The sequence below is a fragment of the Chenopodium quinoa genome, unplaced genomic scaffold, assembly GCF_001683475.1.
Source record: "Chenopodium quinoa cultivar QQ74 unplaced genomic scaffold, ASM168347v1, whole genome shotgun sequence".
Taxonomy (NCBI): Eukaryota; Viridiplantae; Streptophyta; class Magnoliopsida; order Caryophyllales; family Amaranthaceae; genus Chenopodium; species Chenopodium quinoa.
The window spans coordinates 3,231,570-3,257,755 of NW_018743503.1; the positions used below are offsets into that span (position 1 = coordinate 3,231,570).

At 39.0% G+C, this 26,186-nt stretch overlaps 2 protein-coding genes across 2 annotated transcripts; both read right to left on the reverse strand.

Moving 5' to 3' along the window:
* Positions 1-7,114: 7,114 nt before the first annotated feature.
* LOC110739538 lies at positions 7,115-18,344 on the reverse strand. Its single transcript, XM_021919996.1, has 3 exons — positions 18,162-18,344; positions 11,768-12,010; positions 7,115-7,547 (listed from the first exon to the last, which is right to left on the reverse strand). Exons 2-3 carry the CDS (start codon positions 11,948-11,950, stop codon positions 7,287-7,289), a joined length of 444 nt encoding a protein of 147 aa, XP_021775688.1. The 5' UTR covers positions 11,951-12,010; positions 18,162-18,344; the 3' UTR covers positions 7,115-7,286.
* A 6,574-nt stretch (positions 18,345-24,918) lies between these two features.
* On the reverse strand, positions 24,919-25,662 carry LOC110739484. The gene has a single exon (XM_021919929.1). The coding sequence runs from the start codon at positions 25,660-25,662 to the stop codon at positions 24,919-24,921; it is 744 nt and encodes a 247-aa protein (XP_021775621.1).
* Positions 25,663-26,186: the final 524 nt, after the last annotated feature.

Sequence of the window (26,186 nt, forward strand, 5' to 3'; positions counted from 1 at the left end):
TTGCATCTGTCGGCCGTCCACAAGCAAACGGCCAGGTAGAAGCCTTTAATAAAATCATCTCAGACGGTCTCAAGAAAAAGATTGAACGAGCAGGCGGCCTATGGGCGGATGAACTACCACATGTTCTCTGGGCCATTAGGACGACTGAAAAAGGGGCGACTGGAGAAACTCCATTCCTCCTAACTTACGGTGCGGAAGCTGTTCTTCCAATAGAACACTACGAGCCGACTCTTCGAGTAATGCTATATGACGAAGAGGCAAACTGGGAAGCCATGCGCTTGGCATTAGACTCACTTCCTAAAAAGAGGGGCAATGCTGTCTTGCGCCATGAAATCTATCGCCTGAGAATGACTAGATCATACAACAAAAAAGTACACAGGCGTCCACTCAAAATAGGGGACTTTGTACTTAGAAAAATGGAAGCAGTTGGTAGGGCTAATGAGTCTGGCAAACTAACTCCCAACTGGGAAGGACCCTACCGAATCTATGAGGAAGTCAGGGACGGTACCTACCGTCTGGAAACACCAGACGGACAACCGTTGCCTCGAACTTGGAATGTAGATAATCTTAAGAAATATTTCTTTTGAATGATGTAAATAGTCAAGAGCTACTTAATAAAAGTGCACTTACTATTCAATTTGTACTAAGAGGGGCACGCTTACTAACAAACAGTCGGCTATTCTCCATTGAGTTTTTCACTCTATCTTCAGAGGGGCATGCCGTCTGTACCTTTACAGTCGGCTACTCTCCATTGAGTTTTTCACCCTATCTTCAGAGGGGCATGCCGTCTGCACCTTTACAGTCGGCTACTCTCCGTTGAGTATTTTACTCACAATACTTAGCTAAAAAGATTAGGGCCTGGCCGACCCTGTGCCTAACAGGCGGCTACCCTCCTTTTACTTAGCACCTACGTTCACCAAGAACTTACCAAGGCCACAGGCCGAATGATCAGACCAGGCGCCAAGCCAACTGATCAAATCTACAAAACTAATACGACCTGTCCCAACATCATAGCAGGCGTCCGACGGCATCCATCCGGATGAAATTCGTCGCAGAGAGCAGCTCCCTTTTGGGTGGAATATTGTTCTATAAACTAATTACACGGCACCTATACGACTGTCCCCAAGGGCAACCACGTAGCCGTTTTTGAGACAAGGATAACTCTATCACTAACCAAACCAGTGGTAGCAGTTGACATCTGAGTCAGATGACCGCCTGTATTACTTGGGATAAATACAGGGGGTACCTATTGAGTTAATAGCCAACAAACATTGGCGAATCAAGGGGTCTAGCCGGCCTTCGCCGCCTGGTACCTCTACTTCTCAAACAAAAGTGACGGCGACTGAGTAACTCCAACGTTAACTCATAAGTCACTCCCTCAAATTTGGTATGGAACCTAAAAGGTTTGAGTCGTCCGCCTGTTTTTAACAAACAGGGGCACTCAAACCCCAATTCCTACTAGGTAACCTATTGAGTTAATAGCCAACAAACATTGGCAAATCAAGGGGATCAGCCGGCCTCCGCCGCCTGGTGCCTCTACTACTCAATCTAGATTGTGACGAAGACTAAGTAACTCCTATGTTAACTTAATAGTCACTCAAACTTAGTATGGAGACTAAAAGGTATGAGTCGTCCGCCTGTTTTTAACAAACAAGGGCCCTCAATCACTACTCTTGCTAGGTTAAAAAATTATGAGTTAAAAGCCAACAACATTGGCAATAAAGGGAAACAACCGGTACCCGCCGCTTGTTTTCTCTACTACTCAATTCCTTGGCGACTAGGTAATACTCTATTTACTTGGTCAGACCACTTTCCTACTTGGTTAAATTTACAAATTACAGGACCGCCTGCCTAAAAAGGATTCAGACAAAATAGTTCGAATACTGATTGGATAAATGGCCGACTGATCGTCTATCCTGGAAACAAACAACCAGTCGTCCAGGGGCATAGGCGGCGTACTAACTCTCCGTACCTGTCTGCAACGTTCGGCCATGTAAAACAGTCGGTCTAGTGAAACAATTGGATATTAGATATGGAATACTTAGACAAATTTGAAGCAAAACAAAAATTCATTAAAAATAAGCCGGTCATTAAAGACCAGCAAAATATTCAAAGCCCCGGCCCCCTGGCCGGGTAAATACAAAGCAAACGGCACGCAGGCCGTGGAAAGAATACATAAAGCTTAAGAAGGGGGCAGTTCAGTATTAGCAGCTGCCGCCTGGTCAGCACTCTTCTTGATGGACTCGGCTTCAGCTGCATCCTTTTTTGATGCCTTACCCCCAAGCGGCACAAGCGCCACTACCGGCTCCTCCTCCTCCTCCTCCAACTCTTCCCCCAACGCCTCTTCTTCAGCAGCCGCCAGGATCTGTTGATTATATGCATCCGAGCACTGGCGGTACGTTCTTTCCCAAGAGGCAAAGTCGGCACTGGGGAAGAGGCGGCCCCAGGTCATGCGCTAGATTTGAGCGGAGTCTTCCATCATCTCCCGGACCAGCTCTTTCTTCTCTTGCTCGGCCTTTTCCGAGATCTCTTGGGTAAGACTCTTCTCCTGGGTCACCAGGCGTTCCTTTACGTTGGCCAAGGATTTCTCCATGGCTTCGTAAGAGTACATTTTCAGGCGAAGAGGTTTCAGCTCGGCCTTGAGATTTGTGATGGTCGCCTCCAGCTCGTCATTCTTCTTCTAGGCCGCCTCTAACTGAGCCCGAACAGCGGCGGTAGCCTGCGCCTGATAATAAAGAATATCAATGGTCAGTACTTCATTTTGGGCAATTTGAAACATTGCCTTATCACAGTCAGAGGCGGCCATAGCTTTTGCAGCCTTTACCTCTTTGTTTTTCCGATCAAGCGGCTTGCGAAGGCCGTTAACTCGGAGCAGGGCCTAAGTACAAAAAAAAAACAGGCGTCAGTTTCCAAACAAAAAAGAAAACAGGCGTCCAGAAATTTAAATACTCAAAAATATGCTAAGTATACCTCAGCAAGGACCCCTGCAATCCCGTCAAGGTCAAGGGTGCCGACACCCCTGACCGCCTCCCTTTCAGCTGGAGGAACTGCCCTGATCATAGACTTGGCCATCTCTACCAAGTCAGGCTCCTGGGGGCCGGCTACATCAAGCATAAACAAACGGTTTAGACTTAGTAACAAAGGGAGCAAGTCTAAAATTTACAAGGACAACTTCATACCTCTAGGCGTCCTAGTTGGAGTTTTAGAAGAAGTGGCCGGCTGTTTCTCAGCCGCCACCTGTTTCCTGGCAGAACCAGGAGAGCTCCCAACAGTCGTCTTCCGGGCCTTGGGGTCCGGCTGTTGGGAAGATGAAGCTCTTGGAGCACCCGTCTAAAAAAAAAAATAAGAAGAGAAAAGTCAGTATATGCATAAACACTCCAAAAAGAGGGTGAAAGGTTCGGAGCTCACCAAGGGTGCCCCCTTCTTGGGGGAGTCGGTTGAAGCTTGTTGCATAATAGAGGCCCGCAACATGGCCGCCGCAGTCTTGGAGGCGGTGATTTTGCTCATGGCGTCAGCTGCAAAAACAAACAGCAAAGTTAATAAAAGATAAACAACAAATGTATGAAACAACAGAGTATTCGACAAGCCGACTACCTCTTGAGCACCGACTGCTGAGGCCGCAGGCGGCCAAAAAGTACTCGTCATAGAGCCACTTGAAGCTCGGGACGCAGTGCAGGGGTACTTGTTCTCGTACCCCTGAAGTAGAGTCGACCCTCGACTCTACTTTAAAGAGTCCTTTATCAAGGATCTCTTTCTTAGCCTTGGGGGGAACAGGCGGCATGCTACGGCCGCCTGCAAGAAGGGGCGGATTCCTGTTCCACCTATTGAAGCGTTTGTTCTGCTCAATGTCAGAACTCTCAATGATGAGGAAGGTGCTCCGCCAGTCCTTCCACTTGTTTGCTTTACCTCTCGTCATGAGGTAGCCCCTGTGGCTTGTCAATTGATACCAGCCGGTACCGCCTGTCTTAGGGGTCCGGCTGAGATAGTTCATATGGGCGAAAGCCTCGAAGCTCGGCTCCACCCCGTGCAGTTCACACCCGGCCACATAGCCGAGCACGTTGACCCAAGAGTTTGGGGCTAACTGCCATAACCCCAACTCATACCCATCCAAAATCCGCTGAACAGCCGGATGTAATGGGAAACGAAGCCCTGCCTTAATGGCCGCCTCGTAGCAGCCAAAGCAGGAGCTTTCATAACTTGAACCAGCCGTCCAGACGACTGTGTCTTCTGGATCCGGCACAAACACTAGAAAGTCGGGGCCCATGGTGTGGTTTGCAATAAAGCTCTCCACCTTCTCTTGCATGGCTGTGATTCGGCCCCGAGGTACCGTGCAGTAGTAGGGGGTGTTTAGCTCTCGGTAAGAGGCGGATGGTTCCGCCCAATTGTCCCCCTTCTCAACTGCGTGAGAAAGTCTCGCCTCTTGCAGGCGGCTGTTTTTCTCTTCTGTACCCAAAGAAGCCTGGCCAGAAGAACTTGACTCGGAATCGTCCTCCGACGAGTCTGAAGAGAACGACTCCTCCCCTCTCCCGGAGGGGCCCGCCTCCTCTCTTTGAAAAGGAGCAGATTTGTTAACTGTTAAATTGGAAGGGGTCACTATGACTCCCCCCACAGAATTGCCGGCATCCAGGCCGCCTTGTCTCACTTCCACATCTGGCGCCTGGTCAGATGTTTCACTAATCGGCACCCTGTGGGAGGAGCCGTCTGAATTTGAGATCCTAGCTGTCTTTTTCGTTCTGGCCATCCTGCTCTGCATAGACACAGAGACAGTCGGACTTTGTATAAAGGGCAAAGATGGGTCCGGAAAAGGGCAGGCGGCACTCCTAGTCCTAGATTCAGCCGTCCCCGGTGACCGGCTGATCACTAACCTAGGTCGTGTCGTGTGCTTCCGTGGTGCCATTTCAGAAAATAAAAAGAAAATTAAGAGTAAGAGAACTGAGTTACCTGAACGAGTGACGGTTGATGAAGTTCTGAAAATCCTGTGCAGTCGGCTTGTCAGAACAGGCGGTAGGCAGAAAAAGTCCAAAATGTCAGAGCAAGTTCAGGGGTCCGAATGTTCTCAAATAGTTCTCAAAGTGTGAAAATGACTCAAGGCAACTCTCCCTTATATAGGCGAAGTGAGAAGGCGAAGGGTCACTTTCAGAATTCAAAATTTGGGCGGGAAAATCTCTCGTCCTTTCGCCGACTGACACCTGTAGCAGGTCGTCGCCCGTTACTGTGCGACACCTGTCACAGGTAACACGTGACCAGTCACGTGCCACCTGTGAGGGGCAAATGATTAGGGGATTTTGCTCCTACCAATCGGAATGCGCCACGTGGACCAATCAGGTCCTGCCAAGTGTCCCCTGGTTGGAACTGTCAGGGCTTGCCACGTGGCACGCGCTTATTCGTCCACCTTGGACCTGTTATGTCACGACATGTGGCATACTCCATGCCTAATGGAGAAACCGGCCACCCAGGCCCAATTTCCGAGGGAAGCCCAATCGGCCCTAGGTTTACCTAAACCTAGGATGGACACGTTTCCCAAGGTTATAAATACCTCCCTTAATCCTCATTAAGGGGGATTACAAGAAGATTACGAAAAACATTACGGAACAAACACATTAATTACACACAGTAATAACCGGCTGATCTCGCTAGCAAAGCAGATTACCTACATTAAACACTCTCACCTAGAGAGATCTTATTACTTTAATTTCCGCATTAATTACTCCTTAATCAGGTACTAACTTGACCGTTGGAGGCGGAGCTCACAGGAGTCTCCGTTATTTTGCAGGTACAGGCGTCCGGTTCCAGTCTCGGAATTGTAACTCTCCCGCAGGACATCAGAAAACCCCGAAACAACTTGCACAAACATCAAAATCAATAGTAATAAAATACAAAAAAAAAAAAAAAAAAAAAAAAAATTATAAAAAAAAAAAAAAGTTGGCATCTTTTACCAAAATGCCATGGTTGTATGAAATACATACCAGGTAGACAATAATACTGAATGTCCATTGTACTAACTCGCAATTGCACCTTTTTAATGAACCATTGTAGTAGTGATAACTAAGAGATGTCCCCCAAGGCCACCTAGCTGCAGAGAATGGAAGCTTTCAACAAGCACATGAACAAAAAAACAATGCCGAACAGCAATTTGGATGGGAACAGTATACAGCATTTAAAAATTAAGGGAATTATAATATAACCCCCAACAACTACGGTGATATATTACTTGTAGTTTGGGATGAATGTACAACATCTTAAAGCTAAAAAGGGAATAAAAGTACAAAAACGTAAAACAGTAAATCAATCTAAACGCCCATCAATAGTGACTTAGTTGCATATGCACTCTGCAAAAAAAGCTATTACCCACAAAATGCGAGTACAGGAAATTACATGGGAACTGGATTAAGTCCCGTGCCATGCACGATCATAATTAAACTTAATTTTACAACAAATAATTTATAATTAATGGTGTTAATTCAACAATAAATTATCCAAAAATATTATTTGTAACAAAATAACTTGAATTTTAGTTTATACCAATACCAAATATATAAAGGTAATTAAATTGGATTGTATTAAAAAAAATAAAAATAGTAATAGAAATTTAGAAGCTATAAGGTAATTTTATATAAGAAAATTAAAATATTAGCTTAAGTTAGTACCCATATACAAACTCATATACATTTATCCTTAAATTGTTGACACACTTTGACTGGCATAATATGAAAATTTGATTGATTTTATTTTACTTTAAGATAATTAGTATTCCATAATCAACTTTTTAAATATATTTTTAGCGAGTAGTTGAGGTTTTTTTTTTAAATAATCACATACATATTTAGAGTAATTAGATTTAATTTTCCAATATATATTATGTATAGTATAATAAAATGATTTTGTTCTTATAAACGTTATGTAATTTTAAGATTTATACAAAGTATGCTACCAAAATGATTTTTCTTTTTTAATTAAAATAAATTTTATTGTCAAATAAAAGTTTGAGAATATAATTGATATTGATAATACTATAATAATCTTGTGATATAATATATTACAATACCTTATTTTTAATCTATGTTATTTATGTTAGTATATTTGTAACTAAAAGTTTCCTAGTATATAAAATATATGTACAAAAAAATTGAGTATAATTCGATTAAAATATATGTTGACAAAATAGAAATAACTATTATTGTAGGTCATTTAAAAAAAAAAAAAAAAAAAAAAAAAGGAAAATTTTTAACTAGGAAATGACAAGTGTCATTACGGAATATAGTTATGGATGCAATATCCGATGATCCTTAACCATCTTGCTTCTCTACCTCCTCGTCATCCTCGTCATCATCTTCATCCTCATCCCCATCTCTATCATCATATATGCTAGGCGATGTGAATTTGTTTAGTTCACTTCTTGAATCTTCATTATCCAGGTAGTGAAAACCAAATTGTGTGTCTCGATGTTTTACAAGGAGCCATCGTAGTAGCCGGTCTTCTTTGTTCAAGTAATGAAGCTCCTTGTTTATATTGGGCGTTGCCATCATGGTCATTTGCATAAGATTTCCCTACACAAATAAAACAGAGATTTCACATGTCGGTAAATGGCAAGACTTATTATCCTTGTCTACAGGGAAGGCCAAATTCCCTGCTAGCACAAGCTAGAAGCCTAGAACACATCTAAACATAGTATGATTTCACAAAATGGATCAAAATAAAATAAATCTAAGCTGGATGCTGGGCAGAAAATCAGCGCATGAACAAACAGTCCAAATGAAGTCATACCAGAGAAAAAACCTCATTCTGAGAACAGCAGGGTTTATATAACTTGAACTAACTAAGAAATCATATTTACTTCAACAAAACTCCACTAGTGTTATTAAAAAGACAATAAAAGAAAAGAAAAGAAAAAAAAAAGAAAAAATAAAAAATAAAAAAAAAGGAAAACCCTAGTTAATTTACCTTAATAAACCATCAAACTAGTACATCAACCAAAAAATTCCCCCAAACACCAACCTTGGTGGGAAGTGAGTGTTCCTGAGTTTGGTACATTCTCCACAATTTCCCCCCCCCCCCTCTTCCCCTGCTTTAAAAATTTCTCCCACATCGCAAGGGATGTTTGTCATGGCTTTGAGAAATAAAAATATATGTATAATCAAAATTCTATATGTACATTAATAGTAGTCCCTAGATATTTATCCCATACTCTTCACAAAAGCCTCACAAAAGCCACCCTCTAATTGAATCACAGGGTGTGACAGACCAACTATCTGTCAGTGTCTGCAACTCTGTAAGGTCCAAAATACCAGTGTAAATGCTCAAGTAAATCAACCAAGTAATATTAAAAGGTTACAGAACTGTAGTATCCAAATGGATTTATGCTCCCATATGATAAGAAAAGAAAGTCCATAACCTGAAAATGAAGGGACTAGATGACCCTTAAGTCTGACATCTCTCCCTTTATTCATCATCTACCCAAAACATACATCCCCCATACTTGTTTCTAAACCTTCAATAGATTCCTCTCAGTGTTTAAAACCGGGTGCTGAGGTTTTAGCGAAGCGAATTCAATGAAGAGCACCCTAGGCACATTCCCTGAGGCGCACACCATTTTCTTTCTCAAAATCTTTTACTGTTTATTAGGAGTGAGACACACACTGAGACTTGCCCAAGGCACAAGAACTCCAAATCACCTTGTTTGCCTTGAGTTTTATGAATTGGTTCTCCAATTTGACTTCATATATTTCTTAGTATGAAACTAACATAACTATTTGACTCATAAAGCTCAATATCATCACTAATACTTAATGCAGGTATTCTGGTTGATACCATTATGTCAAATAAAGCAAGCATTGTTTGAAACAGCAATTCATAAACCTTTGTTGGCTAATGAGCTTAAGCAATAGGGCCTCTAACCTTAGTTGCCTAATGAGCTTAAGCAATGGAGTAAGCATGATAGGCAAGTGGGTAATTCTGTCAAAGTGAGGTGTATGAATAGTGCAATAAGTCGATCTGATTAGGTTTCTGGGTCTGATGTAAATTTAAGAAGATAAGGACTAGATTTTACTAACTCTGTTCAGAGTCCACTACATCTTATTAGCCATCTAGAAACATCTACTAACCATGCAAAACGTTTGCAACACAAGTACTATAGCCCACTTGCCTATCATGCTTACTCCATTGAGCCTTAAATCTTGCAAAAATGTTTGATTAATGATAAAAATAATTTCGATGACCCAGATCATGTTGGGGCTAAGGCTTGTTTTATTGTTATGTGCTTCAAGAAACATCTTGATATGCCTAATCAACTCATTTTAATGATGATATTGAGTTTATGGACAGATCAAGAATCCATATAAAGCTATTCTAAATTTCTAATAGCCACATGACCTTACCTTAGAAGAGCAAACTGCAAAATGGGCTCAGCTTCTTCCTAAAATGAATTGTAATAATTCAATACATCTCCAATTCAACTAAATTGACTTTAATATGCTTGTTAGACCAAATGCATTTGATGCTGTCAAATTATACTTGACTATGATCGATTGAACTCCTGAACTGCTGGCCAACAGAATCTTTCAAATTACGTTTCTTGTACATCAGCTTAACGGTTAGATTAAGCTAATTGTATTTTTTTTCCTCGAGTCTCTATCTTTCTCTCCTTTTAAACCAAATTGCTACCCTTAAAAGCTGATGCATAGCTTCTAGCCTTCAATAACCTTCTCCTTGGCCATTGATGCCCACTTGCATGATATATGTAGCTATAAAACCGTCAAGGACAAAATTAATGTCTTTCCTACAATGGAAATGCTGATAAAGACTGAGTTGTGATACATTAATTTTATGTGAACTTCATATCTGAAGTAGAACTTTGATAATGGATTCGAATTACTTTTGTGGTTTTTTTAGGGCAAGCAGGTAGCATAAAGCTAATTCCTAATAGGAAAAATAAAAGGGCATTTTAGGGTCTAATATAAGGGCCTAAAGGCTTAAAATTGTAACAGCTGTGACTTGAATGAAGAATTGAGAGCGTTTTGGCTTGAATTTGTTTTTAGGGGCCGTTTGGTTCGCTGTAATGGGGAAAGGGAATGGGAATGATTCCCTTTGTAAGCGTTTTTTTTGCTACTTTTGTCATTCCCTTTCTCCTTTTTTATTTTTGGGTTTACCCATTTTTATTCCACCCCCATTCCCCACCCCCCCCCCCTACCTTTACCATTCCCTTTCCCCAACTACCACCATACCCACATCCCACCAACCTCACCGGATGGTCGCCGGCAATCCCTGACCTTGGCTCCACCTTCACCAGCGATCACCTTCACTGGGGCTAATAGCACCTCGCCGGAACTCGCTGCCCCTCGCCGGATGCTGGCCGACCCTCGCCGACCCTCGCTACCCTTCGCCTACTTCTCTTGGTTGCTTTGCAATCTTCACCACGCAACCATCATCATTATCACAAAAAAACGACAGTTGGATTAATTGAATTAATCAAAATCATCCAATTTCATTAATTCCAAGCAATCTAAACTCGTGAAATGGAGCCACCACTCTACCCATTGGAGTTTGATTTGAGATAATTTGCGTGAAGGTGGCTGGTGGGCGGTGTGAAGGCTGTTGTGGTTGCGCGCGGGGCTGGGATTGGTGGTGGGTGGTGAGGTTGCTGTTTTGTGGGCGATGAACGGTGCTGGTGTTGACGGTGAGGTGGTGGAGAAGCGAGGTAATTGCTACAGTTCGTGGAGGTCTAGGGGTGAGGTGCGGCGGTGGGGTGGCTGGAGAAGGTGGAAAAAATGAAGGACGAGTGTTGTGGTGGTGATGTCGTGGTGCAATGGTGGTGTGATTCCCTAACTTTTTTTTTGTAAACAAACATGCTTAATTTTGAGGGTTTCATTCCATTCTCCTCCATTCCCTTTCTGCATTCCATTCCGATTCCCCTCTGCGAACCAAACGGCCCCTTAATGTATTGTCATCACTATCACCTCCAACCCCCCCCCCCCTCTCTCTCTCTCTCTCTCTCCCCCCAGATGAAAGCTAAAACATGTAGCTAAAACATTTATTGATAATAGCAGAGCAATTTTAAAGACGTCAGAATCTTCAACAACAAAGATGGCTTCCCAAATAATCTTATTATTGGAGTAGTATTATTGCAAATCTGGGGAAGTTAAACAGAAAATATTCATCACCGAGGAACATAAACCAAGCACAGAACTGTCCAGTGATATGCCTAACAAGAATCTTTGTACCAAACAGTCAATTCCTTCCACACTATCCACAGCACATGTAACTCATTGCTAGTAAAGGAGGTATGTGCTCTGCCAGCAACAAATGACATTCCTATTCAAATTCTAGTGATAAAGATAACAAACTGCAAAAAGTCTGCTCATTTAGGTCCCAGAATACAGATATAGATACACACTATATCATAAATTCTAGGTCGCCCATATATATAAATTCTAGGTCAACCCAAAAGTCCAAACAAGAATTGGTAGATATTAACACATGGAACTTTTGACCCTCAGTTCTATGAGTTATGACAGAAGATTTCTACATTCTACCCAAAACGCAACTGTCTCAGATTGAATCATCTTCTTAGCCCCAACAAGTAAACGATAAATCGGTGATTTGAAAGCTGAGAAGTGGGTAGGTGTTCCTAAACAATAGACATAGCAAATAGCCATAATCAAAGCTTGAGACAATGTGATCACTTCAGCAAAAACTTATACTTAAAATCATAACCACATACTTCAGATTTCTACAAAAAAATAGAAAGATAAAGGAAGGTCTATGCTACTACCTTATAGTATCTTCCATCAAGCTTCTTTATACCATACCCCAGATGAACAGTTCCAAAGTTCTTTATCTCTGTAAGCACACCATTTCGTGCATAAACATGTTTCCCCACCCTAGCAACCAAATCCATCAAGGAATCCCGCGGCACATGGGGTTTCAGTAATAGCACACAGTCATAAAGTGGCATCTTTAATTACTTGATTTGCTTGTCCTGCACTCCTACCCTCACTACCGAGATCGTTCTAATCTGCACAAGAATATATTAACATTTTAGATCAATTGTAATCAACACAAACTTTTAACTATACATTTAATACAATATCATCATTCTTTGACATCTTCCACTCTCCTTGTATACCATGAGTCTTTCTTTAAAAAAATTATTTCCTCCGTTTCTATTTAGATGATATGTTCAATTTAGGCACACACTTTAAGGAAAGGAGAGAGAATGTTAAATCAAATGGGTAGACCATGTGCTTTAGCTTATTTAATCAAGTTTGTAGTGGGGTCAACTTAAAAAAAAAATCCCAAAAAGGAATACATGTCAACTAAAAAAAAATTCCCAAAAAGGAATGTGTCAATGGCGGATCTTGGATTTTATGGGTGATGTAGCCGACCCCACTTATGGGATTAAGGCTTTGATTGATTGATTGATAGTCACTGTCACCCATCGACCGCATTCCAAGCAATAATTAATGCATGAATATTCATAAAGCTAATAATTCAAAAAAAAAATCACTCATAGTGAACGTCTGAGCACTCAAAATATACAAGTGCAAGGCAAAATAAAAACTTTACTACCACAATAGATATCATTTTTGCTTGAAAAAATAACATGGAATCTGCATTAAATCATAGCTCCACCATAACTTAAACAACTTATTTTTATGGCCTTTCATTGAGGACTAATGCTTGGATTGACAAGAGTAGCTGCAATAATTTTCCAATGATTTCGAGTTAATATCAACATTCCAATCTCCAAGCCTTTCGTTAAATTAGAGCTAACAATCTAAATTACAACACTTTAACACACCAAAAACATTGTTTAGTAAGTAGTACAGTACTTTAACACACTAAAAAAAACCACAAAAGTATGAACATTGGCATATTAATTGATAGTGACCTCATTCTAAACTAACTGACCATTAAACAGAGCATTTCTCACACTTTTTCCCCAACCAAGTATTCAGCAAAATAACACAACCCAGCCATTATTATACAAATTCGGGTTGATCCGATACCAAAATAAGTCAAACAATTCAACATTCACCATTTTTAGTTAAATTCAACAATTCACAATTTGGCAAACAATTAATGGCCATTATGATATCAATTTCTAACTAAAAAAATTAGAAATGCCAGATAAAACAACTTCCCATGAATTTTAAACCCTAATTGTATAGAATATACAACAAATCATCAATTTCAAGCAACACCTACACTAATTTGATAAATTAAATAACAAAAACAACTAATTTAAGCACAAAATCAACCCAACAACTCATGGAGAATAAGAAATTGAAACTTTAAATTCAATATTTAAAAATGAAAATGAGTTGCCTGAATTATAAAATTGAAAGGTGCGGCTATTCGGTCAGAAACTCGGACAGACTGCAGTGGTCCAGTAATCCGGTGCGCAGCGGCTGGCAGGGCGGCACGTCAGAACGAAAGAGGGGCTGGATGGCAGTACTTGATTTTTCGAAGAGAGAAGAAGAGAGGATCGTTGTTTCTTGTTTGTGTGTTGTCCCGTGAAACTAAGGAGCAAAAGAGACTTTTTTTTTAATTTAAACTTTTGTTTTTTTGCTGTGTCAAGTGACCGGTGCACAAAGGTGCTTCTGCCACTGATATGTGTCAACAAAAAAAAAATGGAGGTAGTAATACTTAGGCGGTTAGGCTATGTTCTCCTCACCTTAAAAAAAATACTCTGTAATATTCAATAAAAAAAAAAGTGCATTAAAAAAGTTTTATAAAAATAAGTTAAGTTCAGCAAAAAAAAAAATGTTTTAAATGGTACAAATCAGTAATTTCAAAGATCAAATCATTTAAATCTATAAAATAAGTTTAATCAATATCAATAAGTTAAATTCACTAAAAACAATTTAAGTTTAGCAAAAATAATTTAAGTTGAGGAAAAAAAATTTAATTTCAATAAAAATGATTAAAGTTCAACAAAAAAGCAGAGTCTTAAATAATACTCCATTTTTGAAATTATTATTATTTTATTTTTATTTTTTTGAAGAGATTATTATTCTCATTACTTATAATTATTAAAAAAAAACACTTCTCAAATCTTTAATAAAGATTCATAACAAAATTTCCCAGTTTCCAATACCATGGAACCTACAAAAATTTCAATCATATAGGAAGCAAAAAGAGGTACAAAATTCAATTCCAAATATAGCCACAAAACAGAACTGCAAATAAGAGAAGAAAAGACATAACATAATTAGGACTTGGGAACAAGAATCATGACAAAATCAGCTAATGCAGCAAACTGAAATTAAAATTCCATGGGACCTAGGCACTTTGGAATAAGGATTTGGTATTGTCGTTGTAGTTGGGATCTAGGCATCTAGCGAAGCAATACTCCTTCCAGACTATGCTTTCTTTCAGGCCTCTTGAGATTCAATAATTATTCTTTAGATCGAGATGGGCACAACTGCACTAGGAGCCCAAGAAGCTCACACCTAGTATCAGCTCATGAGCTCCCAGGCATGAATATTTGAGGCGCAACTAGGGGTCGTCACATCAATTTCGCAGGAACCCCTAGTATAGAAAGCCATCTCAAGCAGGAGTCAAGCATGTGTCACTTGAATGTAGACACTGAATATCCTCGATTTTATCGTAATAGAGACAAAAGAACACAAAAGTATGCTATAAAACGGTCAAAAACAGATAACATATTAGCCTAGTTGGTGTTACTAAGGGCTAGTTATGTTCACCTTAATTTCACTTATTTCAAAACTAATAAGTTCATTTAAGTTCAAATAAGTTTAGTTCACATCAAATAAGTTCAGTTAAGGAAAAATGAGTGTTGATAAGGGTTACCCAAGTTCAAATTACAACTAAAATATGTTTTAATAAGTTCAGGTAATATAAGATATGTTCTAATAAGTGAAAATTAGGTGTATAAGCACACCTTAAAAGCCCATGTTGACTTAATACACAAAGAAGCTAAAAGTGTTATGCTATCCCATAACAAATCAGTTAACCAACTTGTGAGATGATTGCATTCCGTATTAATGCACCACAAGATCACCTTAAGAGCATTACACCACAATATAATTTTTACCTTTGCCCTTCCAAAGCCCACAAAGTGAGCTTGAAGGAGAAGTTGTAGCAAATGCAAAACAGTATAAGGATAAGGAAAATTTACTTGTCGCCTCACAGATAAGAAAGAGAAGAGAGCAAGATTCACTATTGGCAAGATGCGCATAGTTGATGAAATAGCTATCTTTGGTCTTCTCCTTTATACCATATCAGTAGTAGTATTGATTCTGCACAACCCCAAGGTCCACACAAAAACTCAAATAGTCTCATCTTTATAGAATTCTAGTCTTCCAAATATATTGTGAATTGGGAAATGGGGCTCCTCATTGGCAAAGATAGACAAACCAAAAATGACTTCCAAGAGTAAGTGCCCGTTGGATCCCCCATCCACCTCCTAGATACCTCTACTTCCAATAATAATGGTGGTAGAACCTTAAAAAACAAGGTGAGTTCACCGATTTCTCTATCATGAACATATCCTGATTGTATTCCACTATTCTCTTCACATTAGTAGTCTCATAAAAGTACATTAACTTGTGGTCATCCAACACAATAATAAAGCCTCCTACAGAACGCACAAATAACACTCATCAAAATTAACAAAACTAAATTTCATTTCCAATGTCACAGCATCAAGAAATTGTTATTCCACAATGGATGATATAGATTTCGATCAAGATGAAGCTTTTTGAAATGCTCTTTAGACTGAAATGATCTGTTTCAGTTAAGGCAAACTCCAAATCATGCTTCACTAAGATATTGAAGATTAGGCTCTAAAGTTCCTTTCCAACTCTTAACATTAATAAAAAGAAAGTACTTGCATTTAATTCAAGCAGAAAAAGGTACTCCTAGAACATAATAGAACTAGAACTAATAATTACATACCCCTGAACATGCAAACTACTTGAATATCAGTTGATTCCACACTTAACTTTAGCTGAAATGAATACCCAAGTACTCTTATAGCAATGTGTAAGATAACTACCTGAATATTGAAACTTAAAGCAATTTGGATTTTGGAAGCGTGAATAGACGTTAACATACTAGGTAAAATAATAACTAGATAAAGCCAACACTACTGAATAACATACGTTGGAAACAATATCCAAACATATTATATGAGCTAATTAATCTGCAGCACTAGCTCCCTAGTTCCCAATATACATATCCACCATAAACCCTTAATCTAACCCTAAACTGCCCACTTCCAACTGCTAAACTACACGTTCAAAAAGACTAATCATATTACCAACAGATCTCAGATTCCTCAAACACTAAGCTGCCCAGCTAGAATAAGTTCACACATTTTTATATAACAGTAGGAGAGGACACCCTAATCATATGCGGAGTACTAGAAATCATTTACTGACGGAAAAAAATAAAAACAATAGCTTCTGAGCAAATGAGAAGCTGTAAGTTCAAAGGCTGAAACCTGGTGTTCATAAGTATAACTTGACACATAATGCAGAATAATTTCTCTTATCAGCTAAAGTTATTTCGCTTACCTCTCCCACACATCTAATTTTTAAGTTAAAAAAGGAACACAAATATATGGGAATGCTCTGAAAGTCTGAAGACAATAATGTTCAGTGTAGATCTCAAAAAGAGAAAAAGGGTATAATAATCCCTCTTTCATCCCACCAATCTATTGTCCAATTGGACAACCTCAATAACTGGATCTCAAATAGCATAACTTCTACAAGTATACTCTAATGATACCTAAGATAAGTGATTGAAAGACTCCAAAATGCCAATAAGAAAGTCCCTTCATTTATTGCTTGTTAGCACTCGGGAATGTGTAACTCATTTGAAGTTTTGAACTAGCAATAGGAATTGTCTTATCCACCCTCCAGACACTAAAAAAATTTTCATCAAATGATTCGAATCTTTAATAAAGCCTATCAACATGTTTTGAGACATACAACGATCATTACAAAAGAAAATTTAATATCTGCAAGAATACAACCTCAAAGTCCAGTCTATACTTTTAGTAGTTTGAAAAGCAACAATAAGAGCTAAATAGCAACCCAAAAGCCTTAGACAGCCAAAACTCAACGCCACTAAAAAGCGTAGGCATGGAAAATTAGTCACATCAACAGTTATCATGTAACAAATGTCTTAGCAACAAGTTCAAGAATAATTTTATGTCAACGAATGCGTCTCAGACCAAATTAACTAACCTAAAACCCTTCAGAACCCTTGCAAAGTTCAAGTACAAAAAGACAACAAAATTAACAGGAACACCTTAATATCATTAACAACCACAGTAAAGCAACATAATTGAGACACAAATACAATAATAACTCAGACAACTATATCTAAACTACTGTATGCAATTAATTTGCATTAAAAAAAAAAAGGGGGAATTTTACCAAAGGATACATTCAATACTTTGTTGAGAATTGTTAAGTTTAGACAACTTCTCAGATAATACATTACCATCAAACACATCATTACTCAGCCACAAAACATTACGGAGTGCTAATTTACATTTACTGAAAAAGTTAATGTTTCGATAAAAAACCAAAGTTCCAACAGTCTCCCGCAAGCAACAACAGTCTATGAATGTTAACACGTATATAATGTGTATACTACGGTATCATTGGCTATCAGCAGCAAATGAGCATAGTCGCATAGGTCTGACTAATTCCATCAACTTAACATAAAACGATATTGGATTAAAAAAATTTCAAGTTATCAACATTTCACAAATTACTTTTGAATGAGCACCAGGCCCGTCCCTAGCCAGGGCAAGCGGGGCGGCCGCCCTAGACCCGGGGAGAAAAGGTCCATTCTCATAGTTCCGTCCTACATTAAAGGATTAGAAACAACAGCCTCCAACACATTAGCAACCAAATTTAACTAAATTATCAAATTAGGCTCCAAAAATCACATTAAATCCTTCTCAATTTAGAATAACAACGTAAATAGCACATAGCAAAATTCTACCATAAAAACCCATTTTAAAATCTTTCATAACTTCAGAAATATAACCAATTGTTCAATAATCAACTCTAGATGAACCCTAACTTTAATATTGATAAACCCTAGATTGTAAAATTGATATTCAAGTGACTTTAAAAAAATTATAAGAGTTAATAGATAAATAAATTAGAAAAACATCTTACCTCAGAAGCTGTTTCAATGGAGGAGAAAAAGCTCAGAAGCACTTCAATGGAGAATTTAGACTTTAGAGTGCACGTATCAATGGAGGAGAGAGAGTGCAGTGTAAATCAGTAAATGTCAAAAAGGTTCGATGCTTGCTCTAGGATGGGGTGACTCGTTATGTTCGCAAATGTTTTGCACTAATTTTTATACGTGGTTAATATGTGGTTGCACTAATTTTTATACGTGGCCGGGGTTACTTAGGTCCTGTTTAGTTCACCTTATTTTTGCTTATTTGAACGTATTTGATTTGGTCTGATTTTGTCTTATCTGACATGATCTGATCTGGTCTAATTTTATTGTCTTATTTGACCAAACTTTGACCTTTAAATGTACGATAATTTGTAAAGAAAAAATATATCAAGTGGATCTTGTTAGATTCGTAATAATGTTTATTTTATTAATAGGTAACTTTCATAATTTTTTTCATTACGAAATTAAAGATATTTAGCGATAAAAAATTGCACATAAAACGATGATTTGATCTGAACTTATTTTTTCTAATTTGATCTGATCTGAACTTATTTTTTCTGAAATAAGTAAAAATAAGTTGAACTAAACAAGGCCTTATTATGGGATTACTTATTCAGGGGTTACTCGGTTGGTCAAGGGTACTTATAGGGGTTACTCGGTTAATCAGGGGTTACCCTTACACAGAAAACACGCTAACCGACTGATTAAATTTAGAATAAGTAACCCCTGGCCAATTTAGTAACCCCAAAATAAGTAACCCCGACAAAAACGCGCTAACCGATTGAGTAACCCCACAATAAGTAACTCTTGACCGACTTAGTAACCCCTAAATAAGTAACTCCTGAATAACTAGCACCTATAAGTAACCACTGAATAAATAACCTCAGCACACGGTGTGGCCAGTCACACTAAAAAATCACCATATGTTTTGTTGTTTAACTTTGCTCATTCTTAGCTGCATGCAAATTTTCAGAGATGTAGACTACTTTGATGTTAAATTAATTAAAGCCTCCTTCTCCCTTAATTAAAAATTTATCGACAGAACTACATTATATCAACGGTCATAACTTATTTCATCAAAGTTTCATCTAAAATTCTAAATAATGAGAAAATACAAGTTTATTTCCATGATAAATAAAATAGGGCAAAAAATTCTTTAAATGCAGAAGTTTTTTTTCTTAAAATAAATGGCAAAATTATAAATAAATCAACAACTTTTTGTTAAATATGAGTCTCATAATTGTTGATTTATTTAGCATGCTTATTGCACATTTTTATTGATTTATTTACGGTGTTAGATTTTGTTTATTAGGGTCATAAATTGGGACGTTCTCCTAAATAATATAAACACTCATAATCTATTTTCAAATGAGAAGCTTTTGTGTGAGACCGGACTCACTGTGAGCGTCCAATATATCTGACAATAATATTCTACTATCTAACATTAATATTCTAATATCTGACATAATATTTGACATTAATAATCTAATATCTGACATTAATAATATAATATCTAACATGAGAAATGACATTAATAATCTAATATCTGACATTAATAATCTACTATCTGACATTAATAATCTAATGCCAGATATTAGATTTTTAATGTCAACTATATTAGATTATTAATGTCATATAATAATGTCATATATTACAATATTATTGCAAGATATTAGATTATTATTGTCAGGTATATTGGACTCACCATGAGTCCGACTTGCCCAATTTTTTTTCGATTCTTATATATGGAGTGATACATGTACCACAGAAAATAAATAAAGCAATGTGGTAGGAAATATGGATTGTATTGGTGCCTTGTCTAATACGAATTAATGAGCGAGAGTCTTAAATTGGAATATTCAAGGTGGGAAAATCTAAGTGTAGACCAAATATTGTATTTGTTTAGAAACTTAAACAAACTCAATAAAGGCATAAAGCAAAAAAATCTTAAATGTCTTACACTTTGATAACAAATTCATTATTGAACCAATTAATCATGCAAGTGAAATTAGGGTTTGTTGGAAAATGACAATATAATTATTTGGCATTTGGAATTAAAAGATAGATGCGCTTATCTACATATAGCTTACAAACCTATAAATTAAGATTTACTAATTTCGGCATGTTCAAACAAGTGACAAAGACATCTTTTGAGAATTTTATAAAAAAAATTAAAAAAATAAAATTCAACTATCTTGAATGCTTATCATTGACTTTAGTTACGGTGATAAATTAGGAGATCGCTCTTTTGCAAGCTACCAACTTAAAATACTCCCTCGTTTCCTAAATGTAACAAATGCTAATGCATTTATTTTTTTCTTGATGATCCCTTCGCTCGGCTTTTTCCTGCTGTTGTTACTACACGAACCTCTTCTTTTCGTTACTCCGCTCACCTTCTTAGTGTACTGCTGGTAGCTAGCCACATAACTCACAAAACGTATGGCAAGCTATGGCGGATCGTGGGGGGGTTTCATCAAACAACATCTTGTTTCGGCATGTCTAAGCAGCCCATGCTAAGGTGGAGAAGATGCACAACTCTTGGCTTGGTAAATACTCACGCATATTAGCAAAAGTCTCCATAAAACTATCTCCTACTCGGTGTTGGGCATCCCTCCAAAAGCTGCAATGATCCCATATCCCACTTGCTGGGCTGCAGAAGAATAGAGCATGTAGTAGTGACTCATTCACGACATTGCAACGTTGACATGTACCCGAGCTGCTTATATGCCTTCTATGCAATTCATTACTCACTGCCAGGGTATTTATACAGGCACGCCACAGAAAATGTCGTAATTTTAGAGGGCCATTCAACCTCCAATAAATGCTACGCCATACCTCCTCACTTATTAAACTATTCATAGCTTCTCTTCCCAACATACCTACCCAATACCCTGACTTCACTGAATACGCTTCATTCGACGTCAAATTCCAGAATACCTCATCATGCCCTACATCCTTAAGCAACGGAATTGACAAAATTCTAGCAATATCCTCCTGCCTGAAGTGCAATGCCAATTCTTCCTCCTTCCAGCACCTTTTCTCAACATCAATTAAAGCAGCCACACAAAGGTCCCCATCATGAAGGCCATTAGGAGGGGGATCAAGTGTTTATGTTCTCCCATGGCTAGATATCCAGTTATCTCTCCAAACCCGGATACGCGACCCATCTCCTACTCTCCATTATAGCCCCTCCTTCGACAACGCCTTGGCTCCCCAAATACCTCTCCATGTATAGCTTGGGCAGTACCCTCTATAAGATTCTAGAAACTCTGTATTTTTTAAATACCTTGCTTTCAACACCTTATGAACCAGAGTGTCCTTTCCATGAAGTAAACGCCACCCATGCTTCGCCAAAAGAGCTTGATTAAAGACTTTGAGGTCTCTAAATCCCATACCCCCTTTAGCCTTCGGTAAACATAAATCCTCCCACCTTTTCCAGTGAAGCTTATTTTGTGTTCCATTTCCCCACCAAAACCGAGCTAGGATGCCACGAATTTCCTCCAACAAGCCATCCGGGATTTTAAAGATTCCCATTAAATACGTTAGAATTGCTTGTGCTACAGCTTTAATGAGAATCTCTTTCCGGCTCTTGACAGCAGTTTCTCCTTCCAACCCTGTAACTTCTTCCAGATTCGATCTTTTAGTCCTGCAAAGATAGCCTTTTTAGATTTCCCTATCACCGTCGGGATACCCAGGTACTTCTCATGCCTGTTTACTTGCTTAACACCCAATAGATTGCAAATGGCCTGTTTTCTTATATCTAGGACATTTCTACTGAAAACTGCTTCAGATTTTTGTAAACTAATTTTCTGCGCTGATGCACGTTCATGGAGGATACGAGCAATCTCCCTACATTCCGTATCAGTAGCCCGGGCAAGTAAAATACTGTCATCTGCAAAAAAACAAATGGGAGATACAGGGTGCTCCACTACATATCTTCACTCCATGAATAATACCTTCAGCCACTGCCTTCGACAATAGACAAGAAAATGCATCAGCAACCAACAAAAATAATTACGGAGATATAGGAACACCTTACCTGATACCTCGTTGAGGCTTAACATCTCCCACCAACTCACCATTCACCTTGAATTTAAAAGAGTAACAGGATAAGCAGTTCACAATTTTCTGGATCCACCTGACATCAAAACCCAGTTTAAGCATGATCTATTCAATAAAGCCCCACTCCACCTGATCATAATCCTTCATCATATCCAGCTTTAGTGCAATCGTACTATGTCTCCCCTCCCTCTTCCTTTTCATAGCATGAAACACTTTAAAAGCAATCAAGGCGTTATCAGTGATCTGTCTTCCCGAAACAAATGCACTCTGTTGGGGGGATATCATCTGCTGCAGCAAGGGTTTGAGACGATTTGCCAGGAATTTTGAAATGATTTTGTATAAGACATTACATAGACTAATTGGTCTATACTCGGTAATCTTTTTCGGATCATGACATTTAGGAATGAGTACAATACATGTTTTACTTACTTCCGAAATGTCCACAACACCATGCCACCAATTAATAATGTAATTCACAATATCATTTTTAACAATATGCCAAAATTTCTGGTAAAAGAGAGCATGCATACCGTTAATCCCAAGTGCCTTATTTGGGTGCATTTCAAAAAGAGCTATTTCAATCTCCTCTCCCGTTGGCTCCTTACACAACTCTTCATTCATTGTTGCCGTAATAGCCGGGCTAACTCCACCTTACGCCTCCTGCAAATCTGCTACGCTTTCGGATGTAAAAAGCAGGGAAAAATATTCCGTGATCATGTTATTGATACTCAGCTCGTCTTGGACCCATCTCCCACTCTGATTTTCAATACCCACGATCGAATTTTTTTGCTCTTCTTGCACTAGCTTTGTGATGAAAATAAGAGGTATTTTTATCCCCATCACGTAGTTCGTTATTCCTAGCTCTAGCATGCCAATAAGACTCCTCAAGTAAGTGAAGATTGTCAATCTCCTCCGATAGTTCCCTGCATTTAGCTAGCCTCACATTATCCATCGCCCCCACCTGAATTATCTTGAGTTGCTCCTCTGCATCCCGTATTCTCTTCGTGACACTACCAAAAGTTTTAGCAGCCCACTTGCCCAACTCATGTGCACAAGAGGCCACCTTGTCCATAGTATGGCGAAGAGTAGCATCATTCCATGAAGCCTTCACCAGTGTCTCGCATTCTGGGCTCGACAACCACATTGCCTCAAACCTGAAAAGCCTCTTTTTCCTCCTATTTTCCTCTCGTCGTCCAGCCTTCAAGAGTATAGGTGCATGATCCGATCGCTTTACTCTAATCGGGAAATGGATTACGTCATGGGCTAGGAACATATTGCGCCAAAAATTGCTTGCCAGAAATCTATCGAGCCGCTCTTGAACAAGAGTATCTTGGGACAGCCCACATTGCCAAGTATATTTATTCCCTTTGTATTGCAAGTCTCGAACTCCGATGCTATCAATAGCCTCTTGAAAACCATCCTCTCACTTCTCTAAACTCCTCCCAATTTCTCATCATCACTCAGAATCTCATTGAAGTCTCCAAAAAATATGACCCGATCTGGACACTCTTGCCTCAAATTCTTCATTAACAGCCATGTTTTATGCTTGTTTATACTTTTTGACCACCCATAAATGCCTATTTCCCTCCATTTCACCTCTTCATTATCGTCCAGCACATCCACTGCAATATGATTAGCTGAGTAAGACACCACTCGTACTCTAATATCTCTCCACCACATCCCTATACCACCTGACAAACCCGTACTACTTACCCCAATCTCCTCCACGTACCCACACTTCCTTCTCGCTCCCTCTAGCTTCTTGGCGTCGATCTTGGTTTCCATCACGAAAACCAGGTTCGGCATCTCTCTCCAGCACCACTCCCGGAGAGAGCTCACTGTCCGAGGGTTGCCAAGCCCTCGACAGTTCCAGCTAAGTATTTTCATTGTTGTTCGTGGGGTGAGCTTTTTTTACCCACCTCCGCTACTTTCTCAATTGCATGTTCCAGCTCCATACATTGTTGTGTCCTGCTCTTTTTCTTTACAGCCTCCTCCTTTTCAGCTTCCCCTCCATCCACCTCCATCTCATCAGGGACTTTCCTCTTTTCTCCCATCATTCCTGACATAAGAGATTCTTCTTCTCTCCGAATAGGGGCGTCGTTTCTACTCATTATTTGGGACTTTTGAGCATTCTTTGCAGCGCCTCTTTTCCTCACTCCCGTTTTTTTCCTCCTTTCACTCGTCATTTTACCCATATTAAATTGGGTAGGAGCGAGCCTCTTCTAGATTATTAATCCCATCAATTTCATGCATATTATTCAACAATAATCCCACGTAGCCCCCTTGGCTTATCTCATTACTACTCTCTTTCACCTTATCATGCAATTCCCCATATATTTTCCCCCCTTCTTCCCCTGCTCCCCTTTTCCTATACACCTCCATTGCCTTCATCTTTCCTTGCATGACCTCCTCCCGTAGAACATGAAAATCCTCCCTTATCTCATCAGCTGTATTCATGTTTCCATCCTCGTTCTCCTTACATTCTTGCGTTCCTACCTCCCCAGCCCTCCTTCTTAACTGCCCACTATGTTTTCCTGTTATTGAGTGCATACCTCCCTCCTTCTCAACCACCCCCTTCTCCTTAATATGATGAAGAACCTCATTCTCGGTACTATATAATGCTTCTGTCTTCGGTGTGAAAGTCAATCTCTTCCCAGTTAACAGCTCTCTCACCTCCATACCCTCCTAGTTTTTACCCTTCATCGGTGACGCCTTTAACCAAGCTCCCCACCCATGGCCTTGCTCATTCGAATCATCAGACACCAAGAGACAATCCCTCTCACTATGCCCCATTGTCCCACACGAAAAACAAAAGAACGGTAATCTTTCATACTTCAGATTTATTCTAATCACATTACCTTCTTTCGTACGTAGGGTTTGATATCTTTTCAGGGGTTTTTGCACATCCAACATGACCTTCACTCGACGACTTTTGCATATGGCTACTGAATCTTCTTCAATTTCAATTACGTCGCCTAACTTCGATGCTATCATATTAACATGACTATTAGTACGACAGTCAAACGACAAGTCTTTAATTCTCACCCAGAATGGTGAAAAGTTTAGATTCACATCACGCGACTGTTCTCCTCTAGAAATCTCATTGAGAATCAGCAGATTATGCTCGAAACACCAAGGTCTACCCATCATTACTCTCTCCTTATCCTTCCAGTGAAGAAATTGGAACCATAGAGGTTTGCCCCGGCCAATACAACGAATGATAACTCGCCCCTTCAATGCCCAAGATTGGGTGATAGTGCGTTTGAAAGCTTCTACATTAATGCCTCTATCAGTTAACAGTCTTCCGATCAACATCAACGAAACCCTAAGTTCTTCTCCATTCGTTTCTATTTCTCCTATATCAATAACTTCCTCCTCTTCTGAATTAATTTTAAGTGACGCACACTGGTTGATTAGATCATCAGCCATCGTTACCGGACACCGCAACGCAGTTGTCGCGGTGGAATTTCCTTTCTCGCAAGGTGGGTTTTCCTCTCTCTCAAGGTAGGGTTCCCTCTCTTTCAAGGGGGTAGCAAAAGTTGCTAATGCATTTATTTGGAAACAACACAATCTACAAAAAAAAGAAAAAGATTAATAGAGTAATCGGAACTTAATTATAAATTTATGAAAATATTTCCTAGTATAGAGTAGAGCTTCTTATGGTATATTCACCGCAACTGATCACACTTCTTTAGTTTTTTATTCACATTTCAGTTAGCAAAATTATGACCCTCGCTTAATTTGCTTTTAAAATCTTTGGACGTTATAAGAAGAATTTCACTCTAGTGTGAAAAAAGTTTGACATACTCTTGTTTAGGGTAAAAATTACCCTAGACACGTGGCCCAATGGGCTGGTGACACGTGGCGCATCGCCATTAGTCAACAGGGCTCCAATCCCCTGTTGACACGTGTCCTTGGTACCCTACATAGGGGACTTATCTGTCCCACTATAA

Excerpts from the sequence above, each read along its gene's own strand:
- LOC110739538 (XM_021919996.1), bottom strand. The coding sequence starts at position 11,950 with ATGCCACTTTATGACTGTGTGCTATTACTGAAACCCCATGTGCCGCGG. Across the intron at positions 7,548-11,767 it reads TTGATGGAAGATACTATAAG|GGAAATCTTATGCAAATGAC; the intron begins GTAGTAGCATAG and ends TTATTTGTGTAG.
- LOC110739484 (XM_021919929.1), bottom strand. The coding sequence starts at position 25,662 with ATGGCTGATGATCTAATCAACCAGTGTGCGTCACTTAAAATTAATTCA.